At 39.9% G+C, this 27,599-nt stretch overlaps 2 protein-coding genes across 3 annotated transcripts in view; both read left to right on the forward strand.

The window, feature by feature from the left end:
- Window positions 1–5,626, forward strand: part of LOC127424032 (uncharacterized) — a 6,875-nt gene extending 1,249 nt beyond the window's left edge. Inside the window, exons 1-3 of one of the 2 annotated variants that reach the window (XR_007894408.1) lie at window positions 1–2,246; window positions 2,382–3,860; window positions 4,001–5,626. The exon at window positions 1–2,246 is cut by the window's left edge and continues 1,249 nt beyond it. Coding sequence is in view for 1 of the 2 variants with exons in the window: in XM_051668815.1 (XP_051524775.1) it covers window positions 3,258–3,475; window positions 3,590–3,860; window positions 4,001–4,189 (678 nt within the window). In the remaining variant the exon portion in view is untranslated. Of the gene's footprint in view, window positions 3,861–4,000 lie in introns of both variants that reach the window. The other variant, XM_051668815.1, reaches the window with a different exon arrangement.
- The window catches only part of LOC127424005 (plexin-D1-like), a 161,607-nt gene that overhangs the window by 68,126 nt on the left and 65,882 nt on the right, over window positions 1–27,599 (forward strand). The window contains exons 13-20 of the mRNA XM_051668755.1: window positions 7,603–7,748; window positions 9,054–9,159; window positions 19,327–19,466; window positions 19,559–19,738; window positions 20,612–20,696; window positions 20,801–21,067; window positions 23,611–23,760; window positions 25,677–25,794. Coding sequence (XP_051524715.1) covers window positions 7,603–7,748; window positions 9,054–9,159; window positions 19,327–19,466; window positions 19,559–19,738; window positions 20,612–20,696; window positions 20,801–21,067; window positions 23,611–23,760; window positions 25,677–25,794 — 1,192 coding nt within the window. The remainder of the gene's footprint in view (window positions 1–7,602; window positions 7,749–9,053; window positions 9,160–19,326; window positions 19,467–19,558; window positions 19,739–20,611; window positions 20,697–20,800; window positions 21,068–23,610; window positions 23,761–25,676; window positions 25,795–27,599) is intronic.

Below are 27,599 nucleotides of genomic sequence, written 5' to 3' on the forward strand. Positions count from 1 at the left end.
ACTCGTACCCCGCTCCTTTACATCACAAGTGCAACCATCTATCAGTTGAGCTACCGCACAATTTGATCACACTCAAACAAGCTTGTAAATGTAGTTGATTATGTAATGCAAATGTTAAAATGAGTCATGAGCTATAGAAAAAGTGTTTAGATATCATAAGATAACATTGTGTGAGGAACAGGGCGTAAAGTAAGTGTTTATGAACTGATAATCTGACAATTTACAAGTAATTGTTGTTGTAGCACCTCTAGTGTTTATTTCACCAGGAAACTGCTGCAATACGTACAACGAGCCACATAAAAATAATTTAGCAAAAATGTAGCTATAGTAGCGTGATTCTAGGAGACCAGGTTGCCCAAGCCTGCATGACTTTCTTTCTTGAAACACCAAAGGAGATGTTAGGCACAATGTTATGGAAAGACAGCCTCAGTCACCATTTACTTTCATTGCGAAGAAAGTTCTACAGAACAACATGAAGGTAAGTAAATGAGGACAAAATTTAGCTTTTTTTAATGGTAAACTATTCCTTCAAGACCAATAGGTGTCAATTGTACAATGCGTGTTGGCGACAGATGATCTACAGAAAGAGTCGAGTGTCTGGGCAAATCTTGTAGGCCTTATTTTTGATTGTGCTTAAAAAAGCAGCCTGTGATTTCTGTCCTCCATTCACACACTCGCTCTCTCTGTGTGTGTGTCTCACATCAGAATGGGGTGTAAATGAAGACAAAAGGAGGTAAAATGATGTGCACTGGGAACTGAACTCATTGAACACAGAGCGATAATTATCAACTTGGGAGTGTTTTTGCAGAACTTCGGAGAGTGTGTGCATGTGTGTGTTACAGGTTTTAATTTTTGCAGATGCTTTTACACATTATGCTTTTGAGGTTTTATAAACGGCATCTTTGATGTGCAGTGCTGTTTTTGTGTTGAAGCACGTGAACTTTTCAGTGCACTTTCCAGATTTCTCTGTTCTTTAAAGATCTGAGGCTCAGTTTACACTTGGTATTAAGATTCGTCTCAGGTGATCTGATCACAAGTGATCAGGCGAGACACATCGCTGTTTAAACTCAAGTAACGTGTCTCAAATGCATCTCCTGTGAACATTTCAGTTTATGAGTCACCTCTAACTTGGTTTGAAACCACACTTTTGGATTACTAGACAAGATCCCCACAGTTAAAACCACTACTAAATAACATCCCTACCACAACCACATGAATTGTTTTTTTCCCTCCAAATTAAATGGCATGTTTAGATGTTTAAGGATAAAGATATACACTAGGAACTTGTTAGGTCTATGTTCACTGCACTGCCAGGATTGAAAAATAAACCATTAGATGAGCTGCCCACTTAGTATTGCTACATTTGAGCTGTTTGTGGAAGTCTGGTTAAAAATTCAGGGCCCTATTTTAAGAGCGTTATAGTGCTAAGCAAGAAGTCATAAGCTCAAAGTCAGTGGACATGGCCATGAAGTTTTGATATTTTTGTGCAAGCATGCGCTAAGTCTATGCGCAGATGGGTTTGGTAAAATTACGTGCACAAAGCGCTAATGGGCTGGGTCAAGTGCAATTTAATTCTAAGGTTCTTCTCCGGTTATTCCACCGACTGTGTCTTATTATATAGTTAATTCCAATATAAACAAAGACAGCACATTCACAAGAAGATGGTCTTGGAAATGGGCTGTATGCAATGGATTAGAAGAATAGAAAAATGGACTTAAGTTCTTTTGTGCGTTACCATGTTGAATGTCAGGCATATTTCTATGACAGTGACACGCTCCTTTCATACAAATAGAAAATGTAATTCTTATCAAGTTTTGGATGTACGCTCTGTTACATTATAGGGAATTTAAGTATTATTAATAATTTCCATCTACTGACACACAAGTCATGGATAGTATTAACAGTGATTGTATCAACATGTACTTCACTTCTACTGGTCGATTTTTATTTTGAAAAATTTAATTAATTAATTGAAACACGAAAAATTAAACCAAAATATTTCTAAATTCAAATTAAACTTAAACATAAATTAAAATATAATCAGAATAATGAAATGATCAAAAAAAAATCATATACCAAATTTAAACATTTTACAGTGTCCAATTTCTTCCACCAGCACCTTTTGCAGTGACTTTAAAATCACTCTATGACAACAGGTGGAAAAATACCAATACAAATTAGATCATTGTAAAAGATCTTGGTTCGTGGGCAATGGAGGAATCAGGAGACAGCGAAGCAGGTTCAAGGTCAGTCTTTTAATTTTGAGCTTCACACACACAATCGACGGTAACCGTCGGAACAAAAATAAGTAATAAACAAAGGAAAGCACTCATGGCTGTTTGTGCTTGTAGGTCACTCTCTCCTCTCTCTGACCTTTTCAGGTCTCCCTCCGCCATCACTATAATGAGAGACAGGTGTTAGAGATAATTACGACCCAGGTGATGAGCCTTACCGCTCTCCCTCTCCCGCCAACTGACACATGACCACGCCCCCCATGCCACAATCGTAAATACAATTGTAAATATAAACATAATACAGATTTTACGATCGCTATGACAATTTTTTGAATACTTTTAACAATTTTCCTAAACTCTTAACACAGTTAGCACAACATCCATCTGTGAAGGCTATATAATTAACACATTTCTTGTTGCTTTGACACAAAATGCATAGTTAACACAGATTTAAAATGCTTGAACTTCTTTTACACACAAGCTCAACCAAGACCAAAACAATGGATTTTTACTGCCAAATTTACAAATGCTTTCACACTGTATGTCAGAACAGATAACATCATGTTCTAAACCTAACTTGTAGGCTAAAGTCAAAGTGAACAGCTGTTCATATTGTGAATTGAAACACAAATATATCCCCTGTATTTTATTCCATTGCTACTGAGAAACAGCTGATTGAAGTTATGCAAATAAATCACAGCTGATTCCCATCTAGGAAACACACTCAGGTGTAGAGTTTCTTTCAATCGCATGACCATATGGTATACAGTAAAAAAGGACCTCTTTGGGCTGATCTTGTGTGGAAAAAGAACAATATAGTGCAACACAAATAAAGTAAGAAAAATGCCTGCACAAGGGAGAGGAAGACGAGTACCAGGACAGGGGAGAGTAAGACAAGTACCAGGACAAGGGAGAGTAAGACAAGTACCAGGATAAGGGAGAGGAAGACAAGTACCAGGACAAGGGAGAGGAAGACAAGTACCAGGACAAGGGAGACGAGTGGGACAAGGGCAAGGGAGAGGAATGCCTGGACGAGGACAAGGTAGAGGGAGAGGAGTTAGAATGCGTGGTTGCGCTCAAAGTAGGGCCAGAGCTAGGGTAACTGATGAAATAATAGCTACTATCATAGACCATATCATAAACCACGGGCTATCATACAGAGAGGCTGGTAAAAGAGTACAGCCAAATCTCAGCCGGGACATAGTGGCATCCATTGTCCGGATTTTTCGAGAAACCAGCAGGTAGGATATTGTATAAGGGCTTCTCCTACTGCAAAGTGTAAATAATTTTACCATGTATTACAGTGACTGTATGCCTCCGGTCTCTAATATGTAACTGTATTTTGTCTCTCTAAGGATTCAACATCTACCTCCCTCAGGGGGCAGAGGAAAGCTCCTAAATGAAGAACAGGAACTTGCTATTGTCAACATAGTGATTGCTGACAATGAAATAAAACTGAAGGACATTCAGTCCAGAGTTGTAGAGGACAACCTTGTCTTTGGGAACATTGCAGCAATCAGCATAATATCCATTTCTCGGACTCTAGCTAAACAAAGAGTCCGAATGAAACAACTATACAAAGTTCCTTTTGAGCGCATCAAAGAACTCCGTCGCCAATACGTCCAGGTAAGGTTATGCAATACAGTCATTACTGTACTATACATAGTGTGTTTTGCAGTAAACTACTCTATAAACCTGGAGTACAGTAGGACATACAGTAGGTATACAGCAAAGCATTTACACACACTGTGTCTGATTACTTTCAGAGAGTCATGGATTTGGAGGCCAATCAAGTCCCACATGAAATGATCTACGTTGACGAGGCTGGTTTCAGTTTGTCAAAAAGGCGAAAGAAACACAATTGGAAAAAGGGCCACAGTTACCGTGCCAGGCCAGAGAGTAGCCAACATCACCATGTGCGCCGCAATCTCCAACAACGGTGCACTCCTGCATAAATTTGAGATTGGCCCCTACAACACAGACCGCCTTCTCCTGTTTTTAGAAGACCTGCACAAAAGACTGGTGCCAGATGTAGAAAGGGGACAGGTGGGAGACCACTTGCCAATATATGTGATCACATGGGACAATGTGGCATTACACCATTCCCGTGCATTCACAGCCTGGTTTGACGCCCATCCGAGGATGATGTCCCATCCTTGCCCCTTACTCTCCTTTCCTCAACCCCATTGAGGAGTTTTTCTTAGCCTGGAGATGGAAGGTTTTTAACCTTCGTCCACAGGACCAAATGTCCCTCCTGGATGCAATGGATGCTGCATGCCAAGACATCACAGCTGAACACTGCCAGGGGTGGATAAGGCATGCCAAAATATTTTTCCCAAGATGCCTTGCCAGAGAAGATATCAGGTGTGATGTGGATGAGAATATGTGGCCAAATGGCAGATTAGAAGATGACTTTTTTTTCTTTTTTTTATTCTTCTGTGGCTTTTTCTGTTTGTATATTTTGTATTTTCACATAATAAATGGCAGCTATATTGCATATTTTTGTTATCTTGCAGTAATGTCCTGTTGCAATAAAGCCTTTACTGCAGCAATTCTGTCTTCTTTTTTTCATAAACCGTACATTCTATAAAGATACTCTGATATGGGTCATTCATTTTTTGTATTGAATTTCTGCAGCAAAAGAAACAAAATGCATGCATTTACTAAACCCAACAAAACTAAAATGTAGAGAGGCTTCAAAAGAAACTGCAGTGCAAAACACAATCTATGATCAATACAATATACTGTCTATTGTATAAGGGCAGACCTGACACATAAAATAATGCAGTTTCTGTCATTCCATCTGATGTTAGTGTTTTTATGACATTGTGCTATGATTGACTAAATGTTCCTGTTGGAAGAGAACATGTGTTAGTGTTTTGGAATAATTATTTGATTTTGAGACATGTTTGCAGTGTTTTGGTAGACATAGTGTATTGTGTTAGTGTATTATTGTATTTTGAAAATTAGTGTTGGAGTTTAGTTTACAGTGTGTGATTTTGAGCATGAAATTAACCGTTTTGCCAATTGTATGTTGTAGGTGTGTTGGTGCGTTAAGAGTTTAGGAAAATTGTTAAAAGTACTGAAAAAATTGTCATAGCGATCGTAAAAAACTGTAATAATAATTTAAAAATAAACGATGAACTTTAGAAGGTTTGAATTTTTTTTTTTCAAATAAGACGGCTACAGCTGTGATCGTCGGGGACATCATTTGTTGTTCCACTATATTTTCAGAGTTTGGACATGAACTTTATTACCACCTGCTGGTGGAATCTCCAAACTGCAAATGCAGGAAGTGAGTTTAGACTTTGCACTAAAAACAGACGTGGTTTTGAATTGTCTTAGCGCAACGACCTACGTACTTCTCAGGAAAATAGCAAAATGCTCTTTGTGCCACTTCATTAACATACAATACACACAGTTTGCACGCATACACCCACAGATAGCACAAACACTCCCATCCATGCCCACTTGCACTTTGTGCTGGCACGAAAATTGCACTTAGAATTAGTGCTCTCACGTTGCGCTTAGTGCTGGGCTTTGCGCACTCACAGAAATAAAGCTCACACCTTGTCATACTGCAAACTACCAACAGTTAGTTCCTGTCATCTAATCTGACTGGACAAGCAGTGTTTTAAAAGTGTCAATAGTGAGACTCCAGTCTGCTCAAATAAGCCAGTGTAATTAAGCCAGTGTTTGTGAGAAGCTCAATAAGATAGTTTGTGTGTTTGCATGAGTTGTACCCTGAAGAAGGCAGTTGTGCAGATACAAGTGGGTTTGCAATCCACATTTCTCTTTTTTTTTTTACTGTTGACAGTTTTTTAATTGTTTCTAATATGAAATAGCCAACTTAATAAAAGCAGTTTTAATTAAGAACTGAAGAGTGCCTTGGAACCTACTTCTTGATGATTTGAAAAGTGTTTTAGAAGTGTTTAATAGCACTAGAACACTTCACTGTCTTCTATCTCTCCACTCGTCTGTGTTCGCTGTAGACATGTACCAGTACTCGGTTGTACGGTAAACTGTGATAATTAACATGCACAGTTATGTTATCATGTACACTTACCAAAGAGAACCTGTTAGTCAAATTCTTTAGTTTTCCTGAAGGCACCGTGGCTTTCATCCACAGGGACCAGAATTAACACTCGGCGATTGCCAAATACGAGTAATTGTTTGCTTTGGTGAGAAAATCAAATAAAGTTTCTCGCCAGTGAAACAATGCAACAAAATACATATCAGTAAGGAAAATTTTAAGAACAACATTCGGACTCTCGCTATTATGTTCATAAGATATTCAAATCAAAGACATTAGTACAAACCAGGGACTTTGTAACTATAAGGGACTGCAACATAAAAGATGGTTTAAGTCGAATTATAAGATTGATATCCCTCACTGATTTAAGTGACACAAACCATTGCAAAGAAAGACATTCAAACCGTTTATTAAAAAAACATTTATTAATATGTTTTCATATTTATGGAGAATTATTAAGAATGTAATTAAAATAAACTATGATGACAAGCATGGCTGTTGGAGGTAATCAATTTGCCCCCCTTCTAAATATGTCTGAAGTGTGGACATATTTTGAAACATCAAAGGACCACTTGATTTTATATAATATTTGTATTTATTTATAATGATTAATAATTAAATATAATATTTATACAATACAAATATGATATTACTATTTTTTAATATTTAGTTATATAATTTGTATTTATTTTTTTATTTTTTTATTTGGACATTTAACTGTTCATTTGGTTTTTATTTAATTTTTGTTTGTATATTTATTTAATGTTTCTTAAATGTTCAAGGTTATTTAGTTTTTAAATGTTCAAAGTTACTTTTTTAGTGATCTTTTCATTTAAGATGCAAAAAAAGGTTTTCAAAAAGCAATTAAACTTGCAATTAAGAACAACAATGCAGTTTGTGTAGCTTTCAAGCAGTTTTGTAATTTAAATAGATTACTGCAATAACAGCCTATACTGTATAGCGCTGTAAAAGCCTATAATTTGCCTAGTTTGCTTTATAGAGTTCCAGTTCGATAGTTGGCAGCATTATGACCAAATTTTTTCATTGATGGAACAAAAATGATCAAATTTGCTTTTAATTCCTGTTTTATAGAACTGTTGTTACATGCTGCCAAATCACATCCATATTGTTGTGTTATAATTTGCAGTTAGTCTCCAGTTCCAGTGAGTTGTTTAAAACAGTTCTACTCTCCCATATATTACAATACAAACTTGAGTAGTAAAAAGTAAAGACCCCCTCCATCTGTACAGGGTGTTCATTTATCTGTTCTGAATTGGTGTCTGTTTAACTAAGTCAGGCTCAATCATTGAACATGTTTTATCTCTTTATCTGAAGATTGAGCCACTCAGTGGGCCGCTGATGGGAGGAACTCTGCTCACAGTACTGGGCAGGAATCTTGGACACAACATTGCTCATGTGAACGTGTCCATTGGGGATGTACCCTGTAAAATACTGCCCAAATACTACACTGTTTCAGTCAAGTAAGTATACAACAGTGTTAGAGAGTAGCTAACTAAAACAGTGATGCTACCAACTGAACTAGATTTTTTAGTAGCATGACAGTAGTTCAGTTATTTTCACAATATTGTATCTTTTTCATTACCGAGCCACATTTTCCAGTGAGTAGCGCTGAAGTGCCGCAAAACACTATGTCTGTCACATTATATTTTGAATGCAGCGGTGAGTCATCAAACACACTCACCTGAACCATCCTCTAATATTTATTTAATATTATTAAATATATATATATATATATACTGTATAATATTTTTATATAAAATAGGCTGTTTTCTAATTTTATCAGTGTGTGTTTAATACATATTTATGTTCATTATTCTAGTTTAAAGCAGTCATGTCATGCCTTTTATTTATTTCAATAAGTTCCTTGATGTTCACGTAAAATATTAGTAAATTGTTTTGCACAAAAATCAGTCATATATTTGTAAAACATGATTATTTTTCACCCCTGTAGCAGTCAATAATTTAATAACTACCGTTAATGTAATAACTGCCAATAACGTAATACATTTTCCATTCTTAATGTAATAAAAGTCAATAATGTAATAACTTACCAATAATGTAATACAATTTCTGAACCAATAACGTAATAACTTTTTGCGCATAATGTAATAAGTTCTTACATAATTGGCTAGCTATTACATTATTGGCTGGGTTAATAAAAAAATAATAAAAAATGTTTTACATTATTGGCAGTTATTAACGGTAGTTATTACATTATTGGCTGCTACACCCCTCATTCTGACCCTCTGTCAGAAACGCTCGGTTTTGTTGCTGCTTCTCCTATAAGACTTAACAGTAAATGCTCACTGTTCTGATTGGCTCTCTGCTCTTGACTGACCTGTCATCTCACTGCTCACCACTGCTGGGCGGGGCTACAGAAGTGATAAGGTAAAGTAGGCGTTGATGTGTTGTTTTGGAGTCGGTCAGTGTGATATCACAATGTGGAGAAAGAAGAGAACGAGTCGTTTTGGCAGCTTGATTTCAACAAATGCTCTTTTTGCAGTAAGGAGGAAGTTTTGAGTTCTGAAACTTACAGTATGTTTTTATAGTACAATGAACTCATATATGTCAAAAATCAAGGAAAATTTGATTCCTCATGTCATGACCCCTTTATTGTCACCATAATTATATATATAACCAGTAATATTTAATTCTTCAACCAGAACTTTCATTTATTGAACTTAGCATTTAGGTTTGTTTGTTTTTTGGATGGGATGGGAACAACTAATCAATCTGTCAAAATGTCTATGTGTGTTGCAATATAGGTTGGTTTGTGAGACTGGTGCATCATGGGAGAAGATCAGTGATTATGTTACAGTGAGTGTAGATGGTAATGCAGTGGGCATTTCAAAGGACATATTCTCCTTTGTGGTAAGTACAAACTTTTCTTTCCTTGACTTCTAGTCCATTTTTAGTCTGTTGTCAGCATTATTATCTTCTCTCACATTCACCCCCTCATGGAATGTGTAGTTTTGTCTTCATGATTTATTTTCCCATCACACCCTTTACTGGGCTTCAGACCTTCCTCACATCAGCCCGTCTGTGTGTCCAAACGTACACATGGATATTTGTGTGATAGCAGAGCATTTAAAGAGCTGTTTGTTGGTGCATGTGTGATGTGATGGCTGGTTTGAATGCATGAACTCAGCTGAGGTGTGTAATTAGCAGAAATGACAACACACTGTAGATCACTTTGATATAGTTGGCAGTGGCGGGCCGTGCATTTACAGTCTAGGCCTTCAGTGCAATTCATGCCATTAAGAAAACAGAGTTTCACAATGAATAAGACACCCTATGCCTTTGGGCATCATACATTATGTCGCAGCTAACTAGTAATACCAATTGACATTTTAAAAACACAGCCAGAACTTGAAACGACACTTCATGCTCAAGCAAGCCTGATTTTAACTGCAGCATGACTGTTTTGTGAAATGAACGTCTCCCGAACAGACATTCAAAAATCATAATTTTGTATCTGCCAAGGAGGTCTGTAATACCTGGAAAAATCTATCTAATAATATTTGTGATTTAAATGTTGCTTGCAATAAATTTCGTTTCATCAGGGTTATGCTGCGTTCCATTCATGTTGGATGTGGGATATTCCTACTTGATATCTCCGACCATAAATGCATTCCATTCCCCGATATTCAGAATTGCAACGCTCCCGTTAGCTTAGCAGGGGTTTGACTCTCATTAGAGATGTCTCCTAGCAACCTAACTGATAAACAATGCTGCAGCGCTAGCATTTGTGCTTCAGGTGTACGATTATCAAAAGAGATTATAATGTTTTATACATCTGTTTCCGCAGGCATTGTTAAACAAGCTTTAATATCATGTAATGTGGAAACAAACATATTTATTGATATTACTTAATAAAGTGAATATTTATCACTTACTTTGAATATCTCCCTGAGTGTCGACATGTTTGTGTGACATCATGCCCCTGCATCCCACCGAAATCGGAGTTGAGAATTTCTGCACGAGCCTACAAGTTGTAATTCTGACTTCAAGATGCATTCCACTGCACTTTTCTTAGTAGGAATTTGTAAAATCTGACTTTCCGAGTTGAATGGAACACAGCACTACTTTTCAAAACTTGATCTGACACTGAATGCTCAAGCAGCCTAATTTACACTTAGAAAACTCCTGATGTTGCTATAACAATGCGAAAAGCACTTACCAATTTACTTGAAGTGATAATTAGTCCTCCTTTCCTGTTTAATTAATCAATCGCATGATCATGCAGAGCATCTCGTGCTTGTAAATCCATAAGGATCTCTCTCAACGGCAGTAACAGCAGTGATGACAGCCGACTCGTCAGTAAGATCTTGCACTTTTTGCTCTTGAATTACGTACATCACTTAAAGCGTGATTGTGTCACTCAAGGCCAGCTAGAAGGCCTCGACTGGGACATATCCTAAAGATCACACCCACCAAGAACAAATAAATCAATCTGATTGGCTGAAGAATCTGACAATGTGACTTTAGTTGCTCATTCATTTGGACTGTTGAGGGATTCTGAAGAAATTCTGAAGTCCTGAGGGGGTGGAGCTCAGACTCAGGTGCTGCTTCGGGCATGTGATTTGTGAAACAGTTATCACACTTTGCTTGTAAGCATCAAGGAATAAATTCTGACTGGATAAACTTTTTGTTTTTCTCTATTTGTTTGTAGATTAATTAAGAGTGGAAAGTGATTAAAAATACATAGGCAAAAAGGTGATTGAGAATGAAAGGATGAAAAATATTTATTTCTTTGGCATGTTAGGCCAGCAGAGAAGGCTTTGCTGGCCCTGAGAATTTGCCGCTGATAGTTGGTCATTGTGACCTGAACTTGTGTCGGCATTGAGGAATTTAGCAGAACACACAGTACAGCTTTGTTTAGTTTTGTCTGAGTGAAAATGGGATTTCTGAACCGTTGTTGTTATGAAATGTTCTGCTTTTTCACAGGGAATTGAGAGAGACTCATGTTGTGGTTTGTGTTTTAAATGTTTGTGAGGGAATGCGGTATGATTTGGTACTAATGACTAATTTAATCACTATTTAATATTTTAACTCTAAAAGAGGGTCTAACAATACGTGTATTAAAGGTTCAGTTAATCTGTAGTAACTTGAGGTTCAGAGCACAATGGTGATTCATGATTTGTCGTGGTCTGAACTTGCACTCTTTCAGCCCTGAAGCCTGATGTGTGAACATTGTGTACACACCAAGAGCAAGTTGGTGACTTAAGTAATAAACTGAACAGAATGATGCAAAATACACTATTAGAATAGAAATGTAGAAGAAAAATGGTTTAGAACCACATTTAGAATAATATATGGAGTTAAGTACTCAAATCAGAAGGAATCATGATCCAGGTGTTATTTAACATTGTTATGTTACCTGAATCATTGAAAAGACATTAAAATATAAGCTCAGAAAAAGAAAGATTAGTAATGGGTGTGCTGCTTTTAAAGGCCATATTATATAGTCTTTTAAAAGCAGTAACAAAATAACTATATTCCAATTATATATTCAACATTTTGATAACTGCTCATGATGACTGTGTTTGCCGAAAACCATTTGCTTCTAGTTGTGTTCTGCGTGCAAAAGTAGTGTTATGAAGTAAAAGAATAAAGATCAATATGTGATGTGCATTTAACTATGAATCGGTGGCAGAAATGAATGGGAGCTTGTGGCAAAAAATGCCCCCATAATGATTTCTTCTGTCTTTTATTTGTAACATGATATACTGTATTTCTTAATTTTTGTAATATTCTAAAATCTAATATTTATTTAATTTCTTCTATGCTAGGCCTAGATATACATATTATTGTATGAAACATAAGATAAACTCGTTTTTTTAAGAATTACAAGATTTAAATGTCAACAAAATTCCATCAAATTAAATTGAGCAATCTTTAATAAAATAAAATAATATTTTAAGTGTTATAAATTTAACTTTGTTCAACATTACACAGTTCAATTTGATGAGATTTTGTTATAAAAATTGAAATACATAAATCGTAGGCTAAAATATTTTATTAGAGAACTGTAGTATTATGCAGATAGAGAGTTTATGTAAGATTAAATTGAACAATTTGAAATTTTTTAAAATGAGTACAAAACACATGCTCTCATAAAGGTAAAAAAAAAACAACTGGCTCTTGGAAATCAAATCCTGGCTGCTGTGAATGTACATGGTCATTGCTACGTTATAAAAATACGTTTGAAGTTGAAGTGTTGGGTAAGTTACTAAAAAAAGTAATCCAATACAAATTACAAACAATTTAAACTGAAATTATAATCAGATTACTTTACTGATTCCTTCAATGAAAATGTAATCACATTACTAATTACTTCTAAGTTACATTCTAAAACACTTGTCACAAAAATTATTTTGATTTTTCGCTCAACAAATGAAAATTAATATCTATTTTGTCCTTGTTCTTTGCTGCACACCATTCAGCTGTCACAGAAATGCAATCAGACATACACACATAAGAACATGTGAATTCACATTTTAATTTTATGACATATAAATAATATTGTTTTAGAAATATTTTGTAACCCAAGTGATGTACATAAAAGTAATTACCTTCATTGTAAGTCAGTACCTTTAATCTGATTACAAGAATAAAAAATGTAATGCATTACACTACTTTTGTGTCTAAAAGTAATTAGATTACAGTAACTAGTAAGCTATTTTGTAATCCAATTACACCCAACACTGATTGTGCTTTACTATATTACATGTTAGTCATGGAAAACCTGGAAATATCAGGGAGTTTTAAAACTGTGATTTCAAGGCCTGGAAAAATGTATGAAATTGAAAAAATCTTAATAAGCCATGGAAATTTCTAGTGACTTTAATTTTTTCAATTTTTTTGAGGAATAAATTTGTATTTAATAATTCGTATCCCACAGATGCCTGGAAAAATCATGTAAAAATCATGGAATTTCCTTGGCCAAAAGGAGTAGAAAGTGCATCATGGGCCATGCCTGTGATCAAACACAACACAAATCTCCCAAACCCACCAAAGTCTCAGAACTGTTAAGAACAGTTTTTGGACAAGAAAATAGGCTCAGTATTGAGAAAGAGGAAGGAGCATTCCCTGAGGAGAAGGAGATGTTGATGTGGACTCCTCCAAAACCTTCTTCCTCAAACCTTTAACCCACTCCCACAGCGCAGGAAACATCTGCCCTACACACACACCCACACACACGCACACACATTAATATCCTCTCCTTGACCCTCAGCTACTCTTTAATCTTCTCAAACACAGAATGTGTTGTCATGTCGCTTGTGTGTGTGTTTCTGTGGAGTGTTAGGAATGTCACAGAGCAAATTCAAACGATAGTATGTGCTATATTTGCACATCTGTAGCACTGCCATTCACTCCACATGTTGCCTCCCTGTTGAGTTACAGCGTGGTTTAATCCATCGCTCCAACAGTTTATGACACTCTGTCTAGTGACTGGATCAATGATGCTTTAAATAAACACACAGACCACACAGACACAGATCTGTGTGATAACAACACAGTTCCCTATCTGTCACTCACTCGACGTTGTGTTGATGTAGGACACTAGGGGTCACTCTTGGGAGCCCTAAACACCTCTGATCTTTGAAAAAAGGCCAATGGGAATTGGCGAGTGGAATTTGCATGCCACTCCCCCGGACATACGGGTATAAATGGAGCTAGTATGCAACCACTCATTCAGATTTTCTCTTCAGAGCCGAGCGGTTCTATTCATTGAAGCTGAATTCATCCGCGAGTTCATTCACCTCATCTGCTGGATTTTACGGCACATTTCAGCGGCTTCTCCCCCTCTGCACCCGTGGAGTGCAGAGAACGCCCCTGGGCATTTCAGCAGAATAACAAAAAGAGTATATTTTCATTGTAAAAGAGCGGCACACCTGGAACGTGTTTTTAAAGATGCCTTTAGGTTTGTGTGTTATTCCTGGTTACGGTCATTATCTCTCCGCTTCTGACGGCCACGATCGCTGTCTTACGTGTCTGGGTGCTGCCCACGAGGAGACATCATTCGTGGATGGGTCTTGTCCTCATTGCGAGAACATGACCATGGCAATGTTGCGGTCGCGGCTTGCATTCGTAAGAAAGCAAGCTACCCCAGCGGCTCTCCGCCTCGGTCCTTCTACCTACGGGTATGAGACCTCAATGGGAGCACCTCCGCCGGGTAAACCCCCACGGACCTCCCATTCCCCAGCATGCTTGCTTGCCCCGGTCAGGCTCTCGGATGAGACCGCCGGCTCATCTCATGGCGAGTTCTACCTCTTATTCGGAGCCCGGGAAGACGATGAGTTATCGAGCGCAGCATCGGAGAGCGGGCTAGTTCACTCTGACGCGGACACCTCAGCAGTCTCAGGCCGATGTGGAGATGACGGACATGCTTTCCCGGGCTATGATTAGTTCCTGGGCCTAGAGCACCGCTCACGGCCATGCACCGCCCCGGTCCCTTTCTTCCCGGAGGTGCATGAGGAGCTGACAAGATCGTGGGGGGGCACCTTTTACTGCCTGATCCCGAAGGCCTATGGTGCCGCTGGACAAGCCTCCGTCCTGCATGCCATGGCTCTCCTGCAAGTTCACCAAGCCAAGGAGCTAAAAGAGCTGCACGAGGGTAGTTCTGGGATTGATGCAGGAACTGCGCTCGGTGACCGACCTCGCTCTCTGGGCCACGTAGGTCACGGCGCAGTCTCTCTGGCAGGCGATGTCCACCCTGGTGGTCCAGGAGCGCCCAGGGATGAGGAGATCCGCTTCTACGGAGCTGGTAGACAGACCACTCCATCCCCCGGTGGAGGGCCGGGAGGAGAATCTTTTGTTTCATTTTTCGCCACATGCCCAAGAGGCTGCGGTACCCAAAAATTCAACAAAAGAGTGGTTTCCATGTTCTCTGGGTCACATGTCAGGTGTGCACGGCCGTTGTCACGATCGCCGTCCACCGTCCCATTTTCGCAGGTTTGGTGCTCCAGCGGCGGACCCCCCGCCCCTGCACACCCAGCTGTGGCACAAACACATCCACACCGGGTTGGCTCCAACAGACTGCGGGGACGATGTTCCTCCTCCCCCCTCCTCGACCAATCTTATGGTGGGTATCAGGAGCCAGGTAAGTTCTTCGATGTCCCTGGACTCAGCACGGCCACGGGCCTCGAGCCCCTGTGATGTGGCGCCTCAAGCTCCGCCCCGCCGCGAGGCTCCATCTGCCGGTACGTCTGACGTGATTATCCACTTGGTCCCCCTCACCCAGAGTTTGGACGCGTGGCTTGCGCTTTCCAACCCGTCGCGATGGCTGACCTGGACCGTTCAACTCAGCTACGCAATTCAGTTCACAAGGCGCCCGCCCAGGTTCAGCGGCATCCGCTTCACCTCGGTGAAGGGTGAGAGCACCGCTACCTTGCGTGCGAAGATCGTGACCCTTCTGTGCAAGGCCGCGATAGAGCCTGTCCCTCCAGCCGAGATGAAGAAAGGGTTTTACAGCCCTTACTTCATCGTACCAATGAAAGGCGGTGGTTTGCGGCCAATCTTGGACCTGCGAGTTCTGAAATGGGCCTTGCACAGACTCCCGTTCAAGATGCTATTGCAAAAACATATTTTAGCGAGTGTCCGGCATCAAGATTGGTTTGCGGCGGTAGACATGAAGGACGCGTACTTCAACATCTCGGTTTTACCTCGACACAGACCCTTTCTGCGGTTTGCTTTCGAGGGCCGGGCGTACCAGTACAAGGTCCTCCCCTTCGGCCTGTACTTGTCCCATCACGTCTTCACTAAGGTCGCAGAGGCAGCCCTTGCCCCACTAAGGGAAATGGGAATCCGCATACTCAACTACCTCGACGACTGGCTGATCCTAGCTTACTCTCGTGAGTTACTGTGTGCACACAGGGACCTGGTGCTCAGGCACCTCAGCCATCTAGGGCTTCGGGTCAACTGGGAAAAGAGCAAGTTTTCCCCGGTTCAGAGCATTTCTTTTCTCAGCTTGGAGTTGAACTTAGTCTCGATGACGGCGTGCCTCACGAACGAGTGCACACAATCGGTGCTGAACTGTCTGAAGGCATTCAGACAGAAGACAGTGGTTCCACTGAAACTTTTTCAGAGGCTCCTGGGGCATATGGCATCCTCTGCGGTTGCCACACCACTCGGGTAGAGGCATATGAGACCGCTTCAGCACTGGCTTCAGACTCGATTCCCGAGATGGGCATGGTGCTGCGGGACACATCGCATGGTCGTCACGCCAATCTGTCGCCGCCTCTTCAGCCCTTGGAACAACCTAGCATTTCTACGGGCAGGGGTTCCCCTAAAGCAGGTCTCCAGGCATGTCGTGATTACGACAGATGCCTCCAAGACAGGCTGGGGCACTGTATGCAATGGGCACACAGCCGCTGGCTCCTGGACTGGCCCATGACTGCGTTGGCACATCAACTGTTGGCAGTACTGCTCACCCTGCGGAGGTTCCAGCCGTTGATCCAGGGCAAGCACATGTTGGTCCTGACGGACAACAAGGCGACAGTAGTGTACATCAACCGTCAAGGCGGTCTACGCTCCCGTTGCAGGTCACAACTCGCCCGCCGTCTCCTCTTCTGGAGACCGAAGCGCCTCAAGTCGCTACAAGCCACTCACATCCCGGGCAACCTCAACACCGCAGCGGATGCGCTGTTACGACAGGTTACACTCAGGGGAGAGTGGAGACTCCACCCCAGGCGGTCCAGCTGATCTGGAGTCGATTCGGTCGAGCACAGGTAGACCTATTTGCTTCCCGGGAATCCTCCCACTGCCCACTTTGGTACGCCCTGACCGAGCACCCCTCGGTATAGATGCGCTGGCACACAGCTGGCCCCCTGGACTACGCAAATACGTGTTTCCCCCAGTAGGCCTACTTGCACAGACCCTGTGCAAGGTCAGGGAGGACAAGGAGCCTAGTACCACCCTACTGGCCCACCCAGGCGTGGTTCTCAGACCTCACGCTCCTCGTGACAGCCCCCCTGGCAAATTCCCCTGAGGAACAACTTTCTTTCTCAGGTATGGGGCACCATCTGGCACCCACGACCAGACCTCTGGAATCTCCACGTCTGGCCCTTGGAAGGGAAGCGGAAGACCTAAGTGGCCTACCACCCGCAGTGGTAGACACGATCATTCAGGCTAGGGCCCCCTCTACGATTCGCCCGTATGCCTTGAAGTGCCGTCTGTTTGCTAAGTGGTGTTCTTCCCGACGCGAAGACCCCCAGAGATGTGCAGTCAGATCGGTGCTTTCCTTCCTGCAGGAGAGGCTGGAGGGGTGGCTGTCCCCCTCCACCTTGAAGGCTATAGAGGCACACCATGACACAGTGGATGGTAAGTCCTTAGGGAAGCACGACCTGGTCATCAGGTTCCTGAGAGGCGCTAGGAGGTTGAATCCTTCCAGACTGCGTCTCATCCCCTCATGGGACCTCTTTGTAGTCCTTCGGGGTCTACGGGGAGTTCCCTTCGAACCCCTAGAGTCAGCTGAGCTTAAGGCACTCTCTTTGAAGACTGCCCTCCTGACTGTGCTTACTTCCATCAAGAGAGTAGGGGACCTGCAGGCGTTCTATGTCAGCGAAACATGCCTGGAGGCCCCTCTGCCCCTGGTCACCATGCTTGTAGAAACTCCTTCCCCCTTGGGTAGGACCTACCAGGCGACTTCTCCTCATGACATACTTCCGACAAGACTTGGTAAGACCATGTGACGTATTTCCACTCGAAATACTCCCCCTTCTCTGGGTGGGGTGTGGTCTCCGCGGTGTCTTCCCCTTGGGAGTGACACCCCCCCCACACCCCCCCGACGTAGACATTTATGGCCCCCAGTCGGTTAACAAATTCCACTCTTTTTGGGGAGAAAAAAGAGGAAAAGAGGCCACGGCTGGGCTAGCCTGTCCCTATTTGTTGGGCAGTCGACTTGTTCCCGAAGGACCGTTCGATGCTCATAAAAGCATTGGGGGAGGTTACGTGACGGCCTGGTGTGCTGGCTACGAGGCACACAGAGGTCTGCCCGTCTCGCATTGCTAGTCCTCGTAACACGTTCAGTAGTCGTGGCATTTTGTATAGGGACCCCTAGTGTCACTACATCGACACAACGTCGAGTGAGTGACAGATAGGGAACGTCCTGGTTACATTCGTAACCTCCGTTCTCTGATGGAGGGAACGAGACGTTGTGTCCCTCTTGCCACAATGCTGAACTACCCGCTGAAATGGCCGGGAACTTGTCTCAGCTCCTCAGCACAAAACCTGAATGAGTGGTTGCATACCAGCTCCTTTTATACCCATATGTCCGGGGAAGTGGCATGCAAATTCCACTCGCCAATTCCCATTGGCCTTTTTTCAAAGATCAGAGGTGTTTAGGGCTCCCAAGAGTGACCCTAGTGTCACTACATCAACACAACGTCTTGTTCCCTCCATCAGGGAACGGAGGTTACGAAAGTAACCAGGACGTTTTAGTTTCATAGACGTTTTAGACTTCTGCATACTTAAATTTATATTTTTTCTGAATTTAGTCCTTATAAAAATCCACCTAAAATCTGATGAAATGGGATTGTGGAACATTTTAGTTGGTTTCTAGCTGGTCATAGCTGGTTTAGATGGCTAACCAAAGCTGGAGAAGACCTGAAAAAGCTTGGTCAAGGTAAAACCTGCCAGAAACAAATGTCATTATCAGCTTAAGGTGGTGAAGCTTTTGGAACATTGTACTGGTTTCTAGCTGGTTCAAGCTGGTTAAAGTCATAACCCAACCAAATTACCAACTGGTGGAAACCAGGCTGACCTGATATACCATCTTGGTCAAGGTCCCTGTTGGAGAAAAAACGGGGCACACAAACTTGAGGTGGTCAAGCTGGTTTGTTGCTGGTCCAAGATGCTCTACCAGCTCAACCAGGTCACCAACATCTTAGACCAACTAGAAACCAGCCGCCATGTTCCAAAAAAGAGCTCATTATACGGAAATATGTCATCATTACAGAAGTAAAATGGGTTGTGAATTCCAATTCATGTTAACTTTAAAGTGCTCATGGATGTTTTCTTTCTTCCATGTCAAAGGAGCCCAGAATTCTAGAGTTCAAGCCCAGGCAGGGCCCCCTCGCTGGCGGAACCAGACTCACCATTTGGGGCCAGTTTCTGGATGCTGGATCTGTTATTAATGTCAAGGTCAACAGTACTCAAAACTGCACCATCTTCATGTGAGTGTTTCTGTATGGTGTTGCATATGGATTTCCCATCATGTATATCTGTTCAGCAGTATGACAGCAGTATTTCCTGTATGATTTTGCAGGCACTCCAGTGATGTCATCAAGTGTGTGATGCCCCCAGCGGTGCCCGCTGTCACAGAGAGTGTGTCGGTGTGTGTGGTGTATGATGGCAGGCCATGCCACAGAGGTTCACCAAACTTTACATTTACATATGAGAAAAACCCTGTAATCAACAACATTAAACCCAACAAAAGCTACCTCAGGTAACACAACAAAGTGCAAAAATCTGTTAAACAAATAACAAAGACAAAGAATAGTCAAGCAAAAGTGTAAGCAATTATAAAGCAGGCACTCCATTTAAAAAGGCTTCATACAAATTGGCTATGTTTGCAAAGGAATACTAGCACAATGCTTACTGCATACTTTAAATCATGGAGTGACACCCAGTTATCATCTCTGTAATAAGTAAAGGATAATGTAGTCAACTGGTCATTATTGCAAAATAAACTCAAACTGGCGATCAGTACTTGTATTTTATGATTAAAATATTTTGTGATAAAGACCAACTTTTATTTGGCAAGTATTTGCTTACTACACGGTTACTTGCAAAATAAATAATTAAATGGATTTGTGTTTAAATTGTTTGGAAGTTGATACAGTTGAACACCACCTCCGGTTTGCACTGGAGTTCTGTATGGTTTTTCAATACCTTCTTATTACACGACTACAGAATATGCGAAATAAACAAATAAATGGACATTACATATTGATTTAAATTGAAATTACATTATAATGTGGAAGAAATAGACCACAGAGTCTCCAGAAACCATTCAAATTTACCTCCGGTTTGCATCAGAGGTTTTTAAGGTGTTTATATTACGAAGATGTTTATATACCTGCTTATTACAGTGCTTATTATCTTTTTTTGTGTCTAAAAATGGCATATCAAATCCAATTTTGTATAAAAATGTTATATCTTTTGGCAGTCTGATCAAATATTTAGTCAAGAAAGAGATGTTAAAATGGTAGTTCATAGCACCCCCGTTTCATTCGTCACACTGAAAATAGAAGATCAAATTAAGGATCTTGTAGGATACAATAATATTGAACTCATCTGCTGTGTGTGTGTGTTGTAGTGGTGGTCGCAATATATCAGTCATTGGATATGGTTTTCATCTGGTGCAGTCTGTCATAATGGAGGTGTCTGGAATTGGACAGACGGTACATTCACATGTTTTTATCTTATTGATGAGAAATCAAAGTGTTGATGTTTCACATGTTCATGCATTGAGTCGTGCTGATGTGGTTTGTCATATGTTCTGCAGAACTGCTCGTGTGTGTTACCGACTTTGATAGTGTGCGAGTCTCCTGCTGCCAGTCAGTCCCAGCAGACCACAGCTCACTTCTACCTCAATGATGTGCTCTACAGAGGAGATGGCTCATCTCCATCTGGACAAGCATTGGAGGAAGACGAGGAGCCTCACGCCGAACACTTCCGCTTCAACTATATGGAAGATCCGCAGTTTTATACAGCAAACAAAGAAAAACTCATTAAACATCATCCAGGAGAACCACTCATACTCATCATCAATGTGAGTAACTGCTGAAAAAGAACAAACAACAAAAATATGCCAATCCTAATCAAGAGATATTCTCTGAACGTACACTTACGCTTACACAATTAAGTTTCTCGAGTAAAAGTGTCTTGTTTTAAAGATGTTACGAAATTTTTACCAGAACAAAACTAACAAAAAATACTGACTTACAAAATAAGTAGCATACACACCCTTTTACAAAGATACTGAAACTGATACTTAAATTAGTTTAAGTAGAATTCTGTTATGACAACTCTCACAATAAATTTAGGGTGTTATTACAGATATGACACGTTGTTAGGGTTTAGTTGTGGTGGACTAGTTGTGCTACACTGCTGCTGTACAATTAGAAATACATACAATCCTCTTGAAGCAGATCTGGACAGGTGATCCTGGGGAGGAGGAGGGTTTCAAAGAAAAAATCTCTTGTAGTGTGCTGCAATGAAAATGGCTTATCTGCAAAAAACTGAGCAATTTAAATGTTAGACCAAGAAAGAGCATGCAAATTGATTGGCTAACTGATTACATGTCAAAGGGCCAATCAGTTTGGGCCATGGAGTGTGCAAGCTGATTTGGCTAATACATTTCGTGTCAAAGGACTTATTGTCTTGCACCATGCAGAGTGTCATGACTGAACTAAGAATAGTTTAAGCCCCACTTTAGAAAAGGTACACTATAAGTTATTAATAAAGAATAGCTTACTACATTGATGCTGTTTAAGGAGGCAATGTCTATATAAATACATATCTATCAGATGATATGCATAATTCAGACAGAGCAGTAGTTATCTGTCTCACAATCTATGAGGACCTCAATGGATGAAACAGCATTTGAACAGGTACATTTACACTAAATACAACTAATAAAGCTAGAAACTCCCTAATGTATAAAACTTTGTCCAAAACAGTGATACAACACAAGGACATCTGTGCAGGATTTCAAATGAATTGATGAATCTTTTATTAGATCCGGTTCATTTACATGAGCTGTCCAAACAAACCAATTCAATAAAATAATTTGGACTTCCTAAAGGCCCCCGCACACTTCCTACGAAAGCGGAGATCGAACGTGTGATTTCATTCTAAACCAAATCTGTTTTTGTGTTTGTTTTGGTGGTTCGTAACAGCTTGCCAGCGCAAACTTTCCGGAAAACTACTTACCGCTGTTAAACAACTTCTTACTGTTATTGGTCCACATCATCGATAGGTGTGACCTGGAGCTCCACCTACTGTGAAGCCAGCAGCTGATTCCGGTTCAGTCAGTTAAGATCAGTCAACATGAACACAAAGGCTTGTAGAGTTATTAACGAGTGAGTGCAAATTTACCAACATCTGTATGATTGTTCGCATAGGTTGGTCGTTCCAAAAACATGTCATGTGATTTTTTTAATTTTTTTAATTAGTCTACAAAAGGAATCAAATCTACTCAAATACTCTTAAGTGCCCTTTCACTCTGTTGTTTGATATGCTGCTTCACTCATGTGGCGTCTGCAGCCGAAAGTCATTCACCCATCTGCCCAAAAATATGCCTTTAATCATCATTCTTTTGTCTGTATTCTACCCATTAACACTCTTTTATACACCCATTTTTGCAGTAGTATCAGTGTCATCATAAACGACAATAACAGAGTGTAATCGGCACATAATATGGCCACATTTATCGTGTTAGTTCATTAGTGCCATGAATGCAAAATGTAAACATTACAAATTACACATTATCTACTGCATATATATTACTTTAATTCATCATTAAGTGGCTAAAACAGCTTCTTTAACTGATCGTGTGAATTTTACTCATAGAATGATGCATGAAGTCATTGACAACACATTTTAATGTTATATTATTTTTTCATGTAGTCTTGAGCGTCCTCATATTTAAATGCTCCTCTAAAAGTCTCCCTCAGCGGTGTGGCCGGTGTTTGAAAGTTCGCAAACAGAATGTCATTGCTCATCTGCTTTGAACTTCTTTTTGGCTCTGAGCAAAGAACAGAGAAGAACTTCTCTGTGAGTGTGCCGGGGCCTTAAAGCTACATATGAGAAAGGATAGTTTAGGCAAGCATGTTTAATTGTCATCTCTGCTCTCTTGCAATACAGTGTTACATCAAAAATAGCAATGCAAAGCTTTTTACCTAAAAAGTTACTTTTTTTGTAAAACAGCTGAACTGCTGTCACGCTACTAAAAAATTTAGTTAAGTTAGTAGCATCACTACTGGTGGTTAGTTCCTCCCCAGCACTGACACACACAGATGTGAACATGAAGTCCAGTGTTGTGTGGCTGGATGTTTTTAGAATCTGAGAGTCAGACAGGAAGTTCCTAACAGGCACAGAAGAGTGAGGGTGTGTTATTTTCATTCTCTCCCAAAGAACTGAGGAAGGAAGGAAGGTTGAATTCCAGTGAGGTGTGTTTGCATTTGTGCTCATCCTAAAGTTAAGTTTTGCATATTTAAGGATATGCAAAAGAATGTTCCTGCTCTATGTTTGTATGAATGATTTGTGTGAGTGAAAGTGTAACAAACTGTATTTTCTTTGGTTGTGGAGCAGAAAGGTCCGAGCGAGTTAGACTTGACGCCGGAGGAATACTCAGTGAAGATTGGCCGGGATCTCTGTGACATCACATTCCATAATGACCAGCTCTTCCACTGCACCATTAATAGATCACTGAGTGCCAGCACTGGAGATCTGTCTGTCACTGTGAGTTACACACATTCACCCATGAGTAGTCTCAGGTCCCACGGACCGTCCACAGTCTGTGCACTGACACAAAACTGGAAGACTCTTTCTTGATCTAGTAAGATGTAATCTGATTGACTGACCTTATGCAACTTCAGGGTTTCAAGGGCACAATTGGATTTTGTATTTTTTTAAAAAGTAATTTTTACAGTTTACTGGGTTGTTACAACAAGCACTTAAGGATTAAATAAATAATCACTGGATTTGCCAAAGTTTGCCAGGTTAATAACATGAAATTTTCAAAGATATTCAGACTTTTGTGTTAAGCACTAAGTAGCACTTTGGTTTAGTAGTAGTGGTTGAATGATATGGGTATTCAAAGGCCGATGCCAATACTGATATCTAGAGAGCAGGATGGCCAATGGTCGATATAAATGCCGATAAACAATACAATTTAATAACAACAAATCTGATGTACACAAAATTTCTAAAATGATGCAAACACTTATTGTATGCAATATTTACTCAAATTTGCATAAACTTCGAAAACAAAAAGTATTGACTATCCATTGAAAAATTTATTGGTATATTTTGGAACTGACACAAGAGAAGTTAACACTTGTTAATCGACCATACGAACACGGCCAGATGTCGATAATCGCAAAATGATTAATTGCAGATTAATCGGCCTGGCCGATATATCGGTCTATCACTACATAGTAGCACACTTATTTTTTTATAATGTGTAATAGTAATATCAAATATTCTTTGATGAAAATATTTTTTTAAGAAAGCAGCCTTCTGAGTACCTTTGTATAGTCATATCGGTGCAAAATCAGTGCACAATCCACATAGAAAAGGTCTGTTTTCATTCCAGCTCAAAAATTAACTATATCGGACACCATATCAGTAATCAGTGAATTTTCCCGTTCTAAAATCAGTATTGGTATTGCTTTCAAAAATCTCATATCGGTTGGGCTCTGTCTGTATCTGTATCCTGCTCTCTCTGCACGCTTCCGGATGCTGGAACAGTGAGTTTGATGCAGGAACAGAAAGCCACTAGAACTTTCTTTGAAAACAAGAGTTATTCATGTGCCCGCCACATCTGCACCACCTTGATATCAGCGTGTGTGTGCGTGCATGTATTCGTGTCTGGAATTCCTCATTCCTTTGTTTAGTCTCATCATGAAAGACAAACATCTATTTTTAACATCATTCAGTCTGCTGGTCAGCGCCGTCTGACGGCCTTAGCGCTACATGACACAGTTAATGGAGCAGATAACCCACTGAACATCTCAACAGTCAATAAACAGCAGAAAATCTCACTGATTTCAGTGAAATATCTTTCTCACAACGTTGAGTCTGAGGCATAGCCAGGTCACAGGCTACAGGGCATTTTTCACACATACTTCCATGGTGAATGTTGTTAAGAGATATTCATGGAAGGATGTTGGAGGATTGTTTGTGGGATCTAAATGATTTTTTTTTTTTATGCTACAGATTGAAAGGGCTAAAGGCCTCCTTAAATAAAATCTGATTTTGTTCTGGTCCTGAAGTATATGATGATCCAAAAATCTATTTATTTGTTCAATATCAGTGGAGCAACATCATTTTTGTAAAAAAAAAAAAAAAAAGAAAAAGATATGGCAAACGAAGTTTGTGTTGATGAAAATCATGTCAATATAAAGGCATTGATATGGGCCTTTTACCCCACACATTATATACTGTATACATACATTTTTTTATTGAACATTGGTGCACATTTAGTGAACATATTGTGTCATGCCTAACAACAACCCCTTAACCATGGTAAAATCACTATGATTCATTACTTTTTTGCTTTAATATATAAATAAGTATAAATAAAGTGTGTTTGGCATACTGTAATATTATATCTTAAGGAGGGCACATGTCATCGAGTTGACGTTGTCTTTCAGGTAAAAGTGGGTCATTTTCAGAAGGTCATAGCGATGGTGCAGATGGGTGGAAGCAGTGAACTGGCCATCGTTGTGTCCATCGTTGTGTGCTGTGTGTTGCTGCTGCTCTGCACTGTTGGTACGTATATACACATATATTTTACAATCAGAAGTCTCATTGTTCACTTTAAACATCTGTTTTTTAATTATTTAAAAACTGTAAATGAACAAAATTTTAGGAATCTGGAAAATGTAAAACAAAGAAATGGAATGATAAAACAAAGAAGAATTCTGCACTGTTTCTTGGTCAGTTATCCAAACACAGGTGAAGAGTTACATGACCAAAATAACCAAATTTGACAAAATAGATTGTGTAAATGCTGCTGAGACAGTTGTTTTGGCATCCAATTTCAACTGCTTTGATCACAGTTGCACAATTAGGATTCTCTTAAGTTATAGCACCCCTTAGCATTGAAAATGTATTACATTTGGCATATTCCCTCAGAATGTTCTGTTGTCTGTGTGTACCAGGTTTTGTTAAGTGTTGATATTGTGCTCAGAAGATACAGACCAATTAATAATCATTATGGGGCACTACCAAAAGAGTATTGGCTCATATTTTCCATACAGTTCAATGAATCTAATCAAATTTCTTTTGATATCTTTTTGTCAGGAGCATCTAAAGCTGATACATACCAAATTTCATGTGAATCAGAGAAATGGCCTTGGTTTTTCAAAAAAAAATCAAAGAGGTAGAAATATTTTCTTGGAAATCCACATGGCCAATTGATTTGGGGGTACTGAAGGATTCAGAGGAATCAGAAAGTTTTTTGTAGCCCTAACAGTTCAGAAGTTATTAGTTTCTAAATGAGCTTATTATAGCTCCACCTTGTGGAATATTCTCAAAACATCTGGTATGCAGTCTAACTATGGTGTCCCATAAGTGAATGCCAAATTTCATAATAATCGTTACATTCACAAAAAAAAGTTGTTAGCTGCCAAAATTTGATCAGCTGCTGCCTGACATTTTTGTTGATTTGTGTAAACGATATTTTAAGGATATGTTAGCACTTGAATCAAAGAAGATGCATATCAAATTCAAACTTCAATCAAAATCAATCAAATTAAACTGATTATGAGACACTGATCATGTTCTTTGTAATGACTTTTTACTCCTTTGAACAGATGGTCAGGTATTTTGCTTTCATTGAACCACACTAGATGCTTTTTGAAACATTTTCAAATCATGCTGGATAGCGTGATCATCAGGTGCATGCTGTAATTGAAGTCAAAATACATATCAGAAACAAGAAACAAGCAAGTTCATGTTGATTTTTCTGTTCAAATTTTTACAACAATGGAGCATGAAAGTCGGCTACAGAACTACAAATCCCCAAACTGATTTTTGAAAAAAATTTATAAAGGGGTTTTCAAACTTTTTGATGCCAAGAACCTCCAAAAATAATGATCCCCTTGCAAAGGGACCCTCTTCCTGTAAAACAAAGGCAACTATATGTCTTCATGCATTAAAACCCCTTTTATATTGTATGAGAATGTGATATTATATTGTTTGCTAAATTAATATATTTCGTCATTGTACTTAAGGCAAATTAACAAATTACATTTAAATATTATCTGGGAAATAATAATGGCAAATTCAGAAAATGTCTCAACTGCATTAAAAAAAATTCATGTTAAACATATTTAATATCTTAACATTTACTTTAACATTTAATTTAGTAAAATCCTTATTTTCTATTAAATTTTCTACGGACCCCCAAAAGCCCCCTTGCAGCCCCCTGGGGGTCCCCGGATCTCAGTTTGAAAACCCCTGGCTCTGAGGTTGTTGAAAGATGATATATGCTTCTGTAAAAGCCATGGGTCAGTGTGATTTAAACCCTTTGAAAAATGATGTTTAATTGCCATATTCCCGGTGAGAAATGG

Source organism: Myxocyprinus asiaticus, chromosome 33 (genome assembly GCF_019703515.2).
Source record: "Myxocyprinus asiaticus isolate MX2 ecotype Aquarium Trade chromosome 33, UBuf_Myxa_2, whole genome shotgun sequence".
NCBI classification, from domain to species: domain Eukaryota; kingdom Metazoa; phylum Chordata; class Actinopteri; order Cypriniformes; family Catostomidae; genus Myxocyprinus; species Myxocyprinus asiaticus.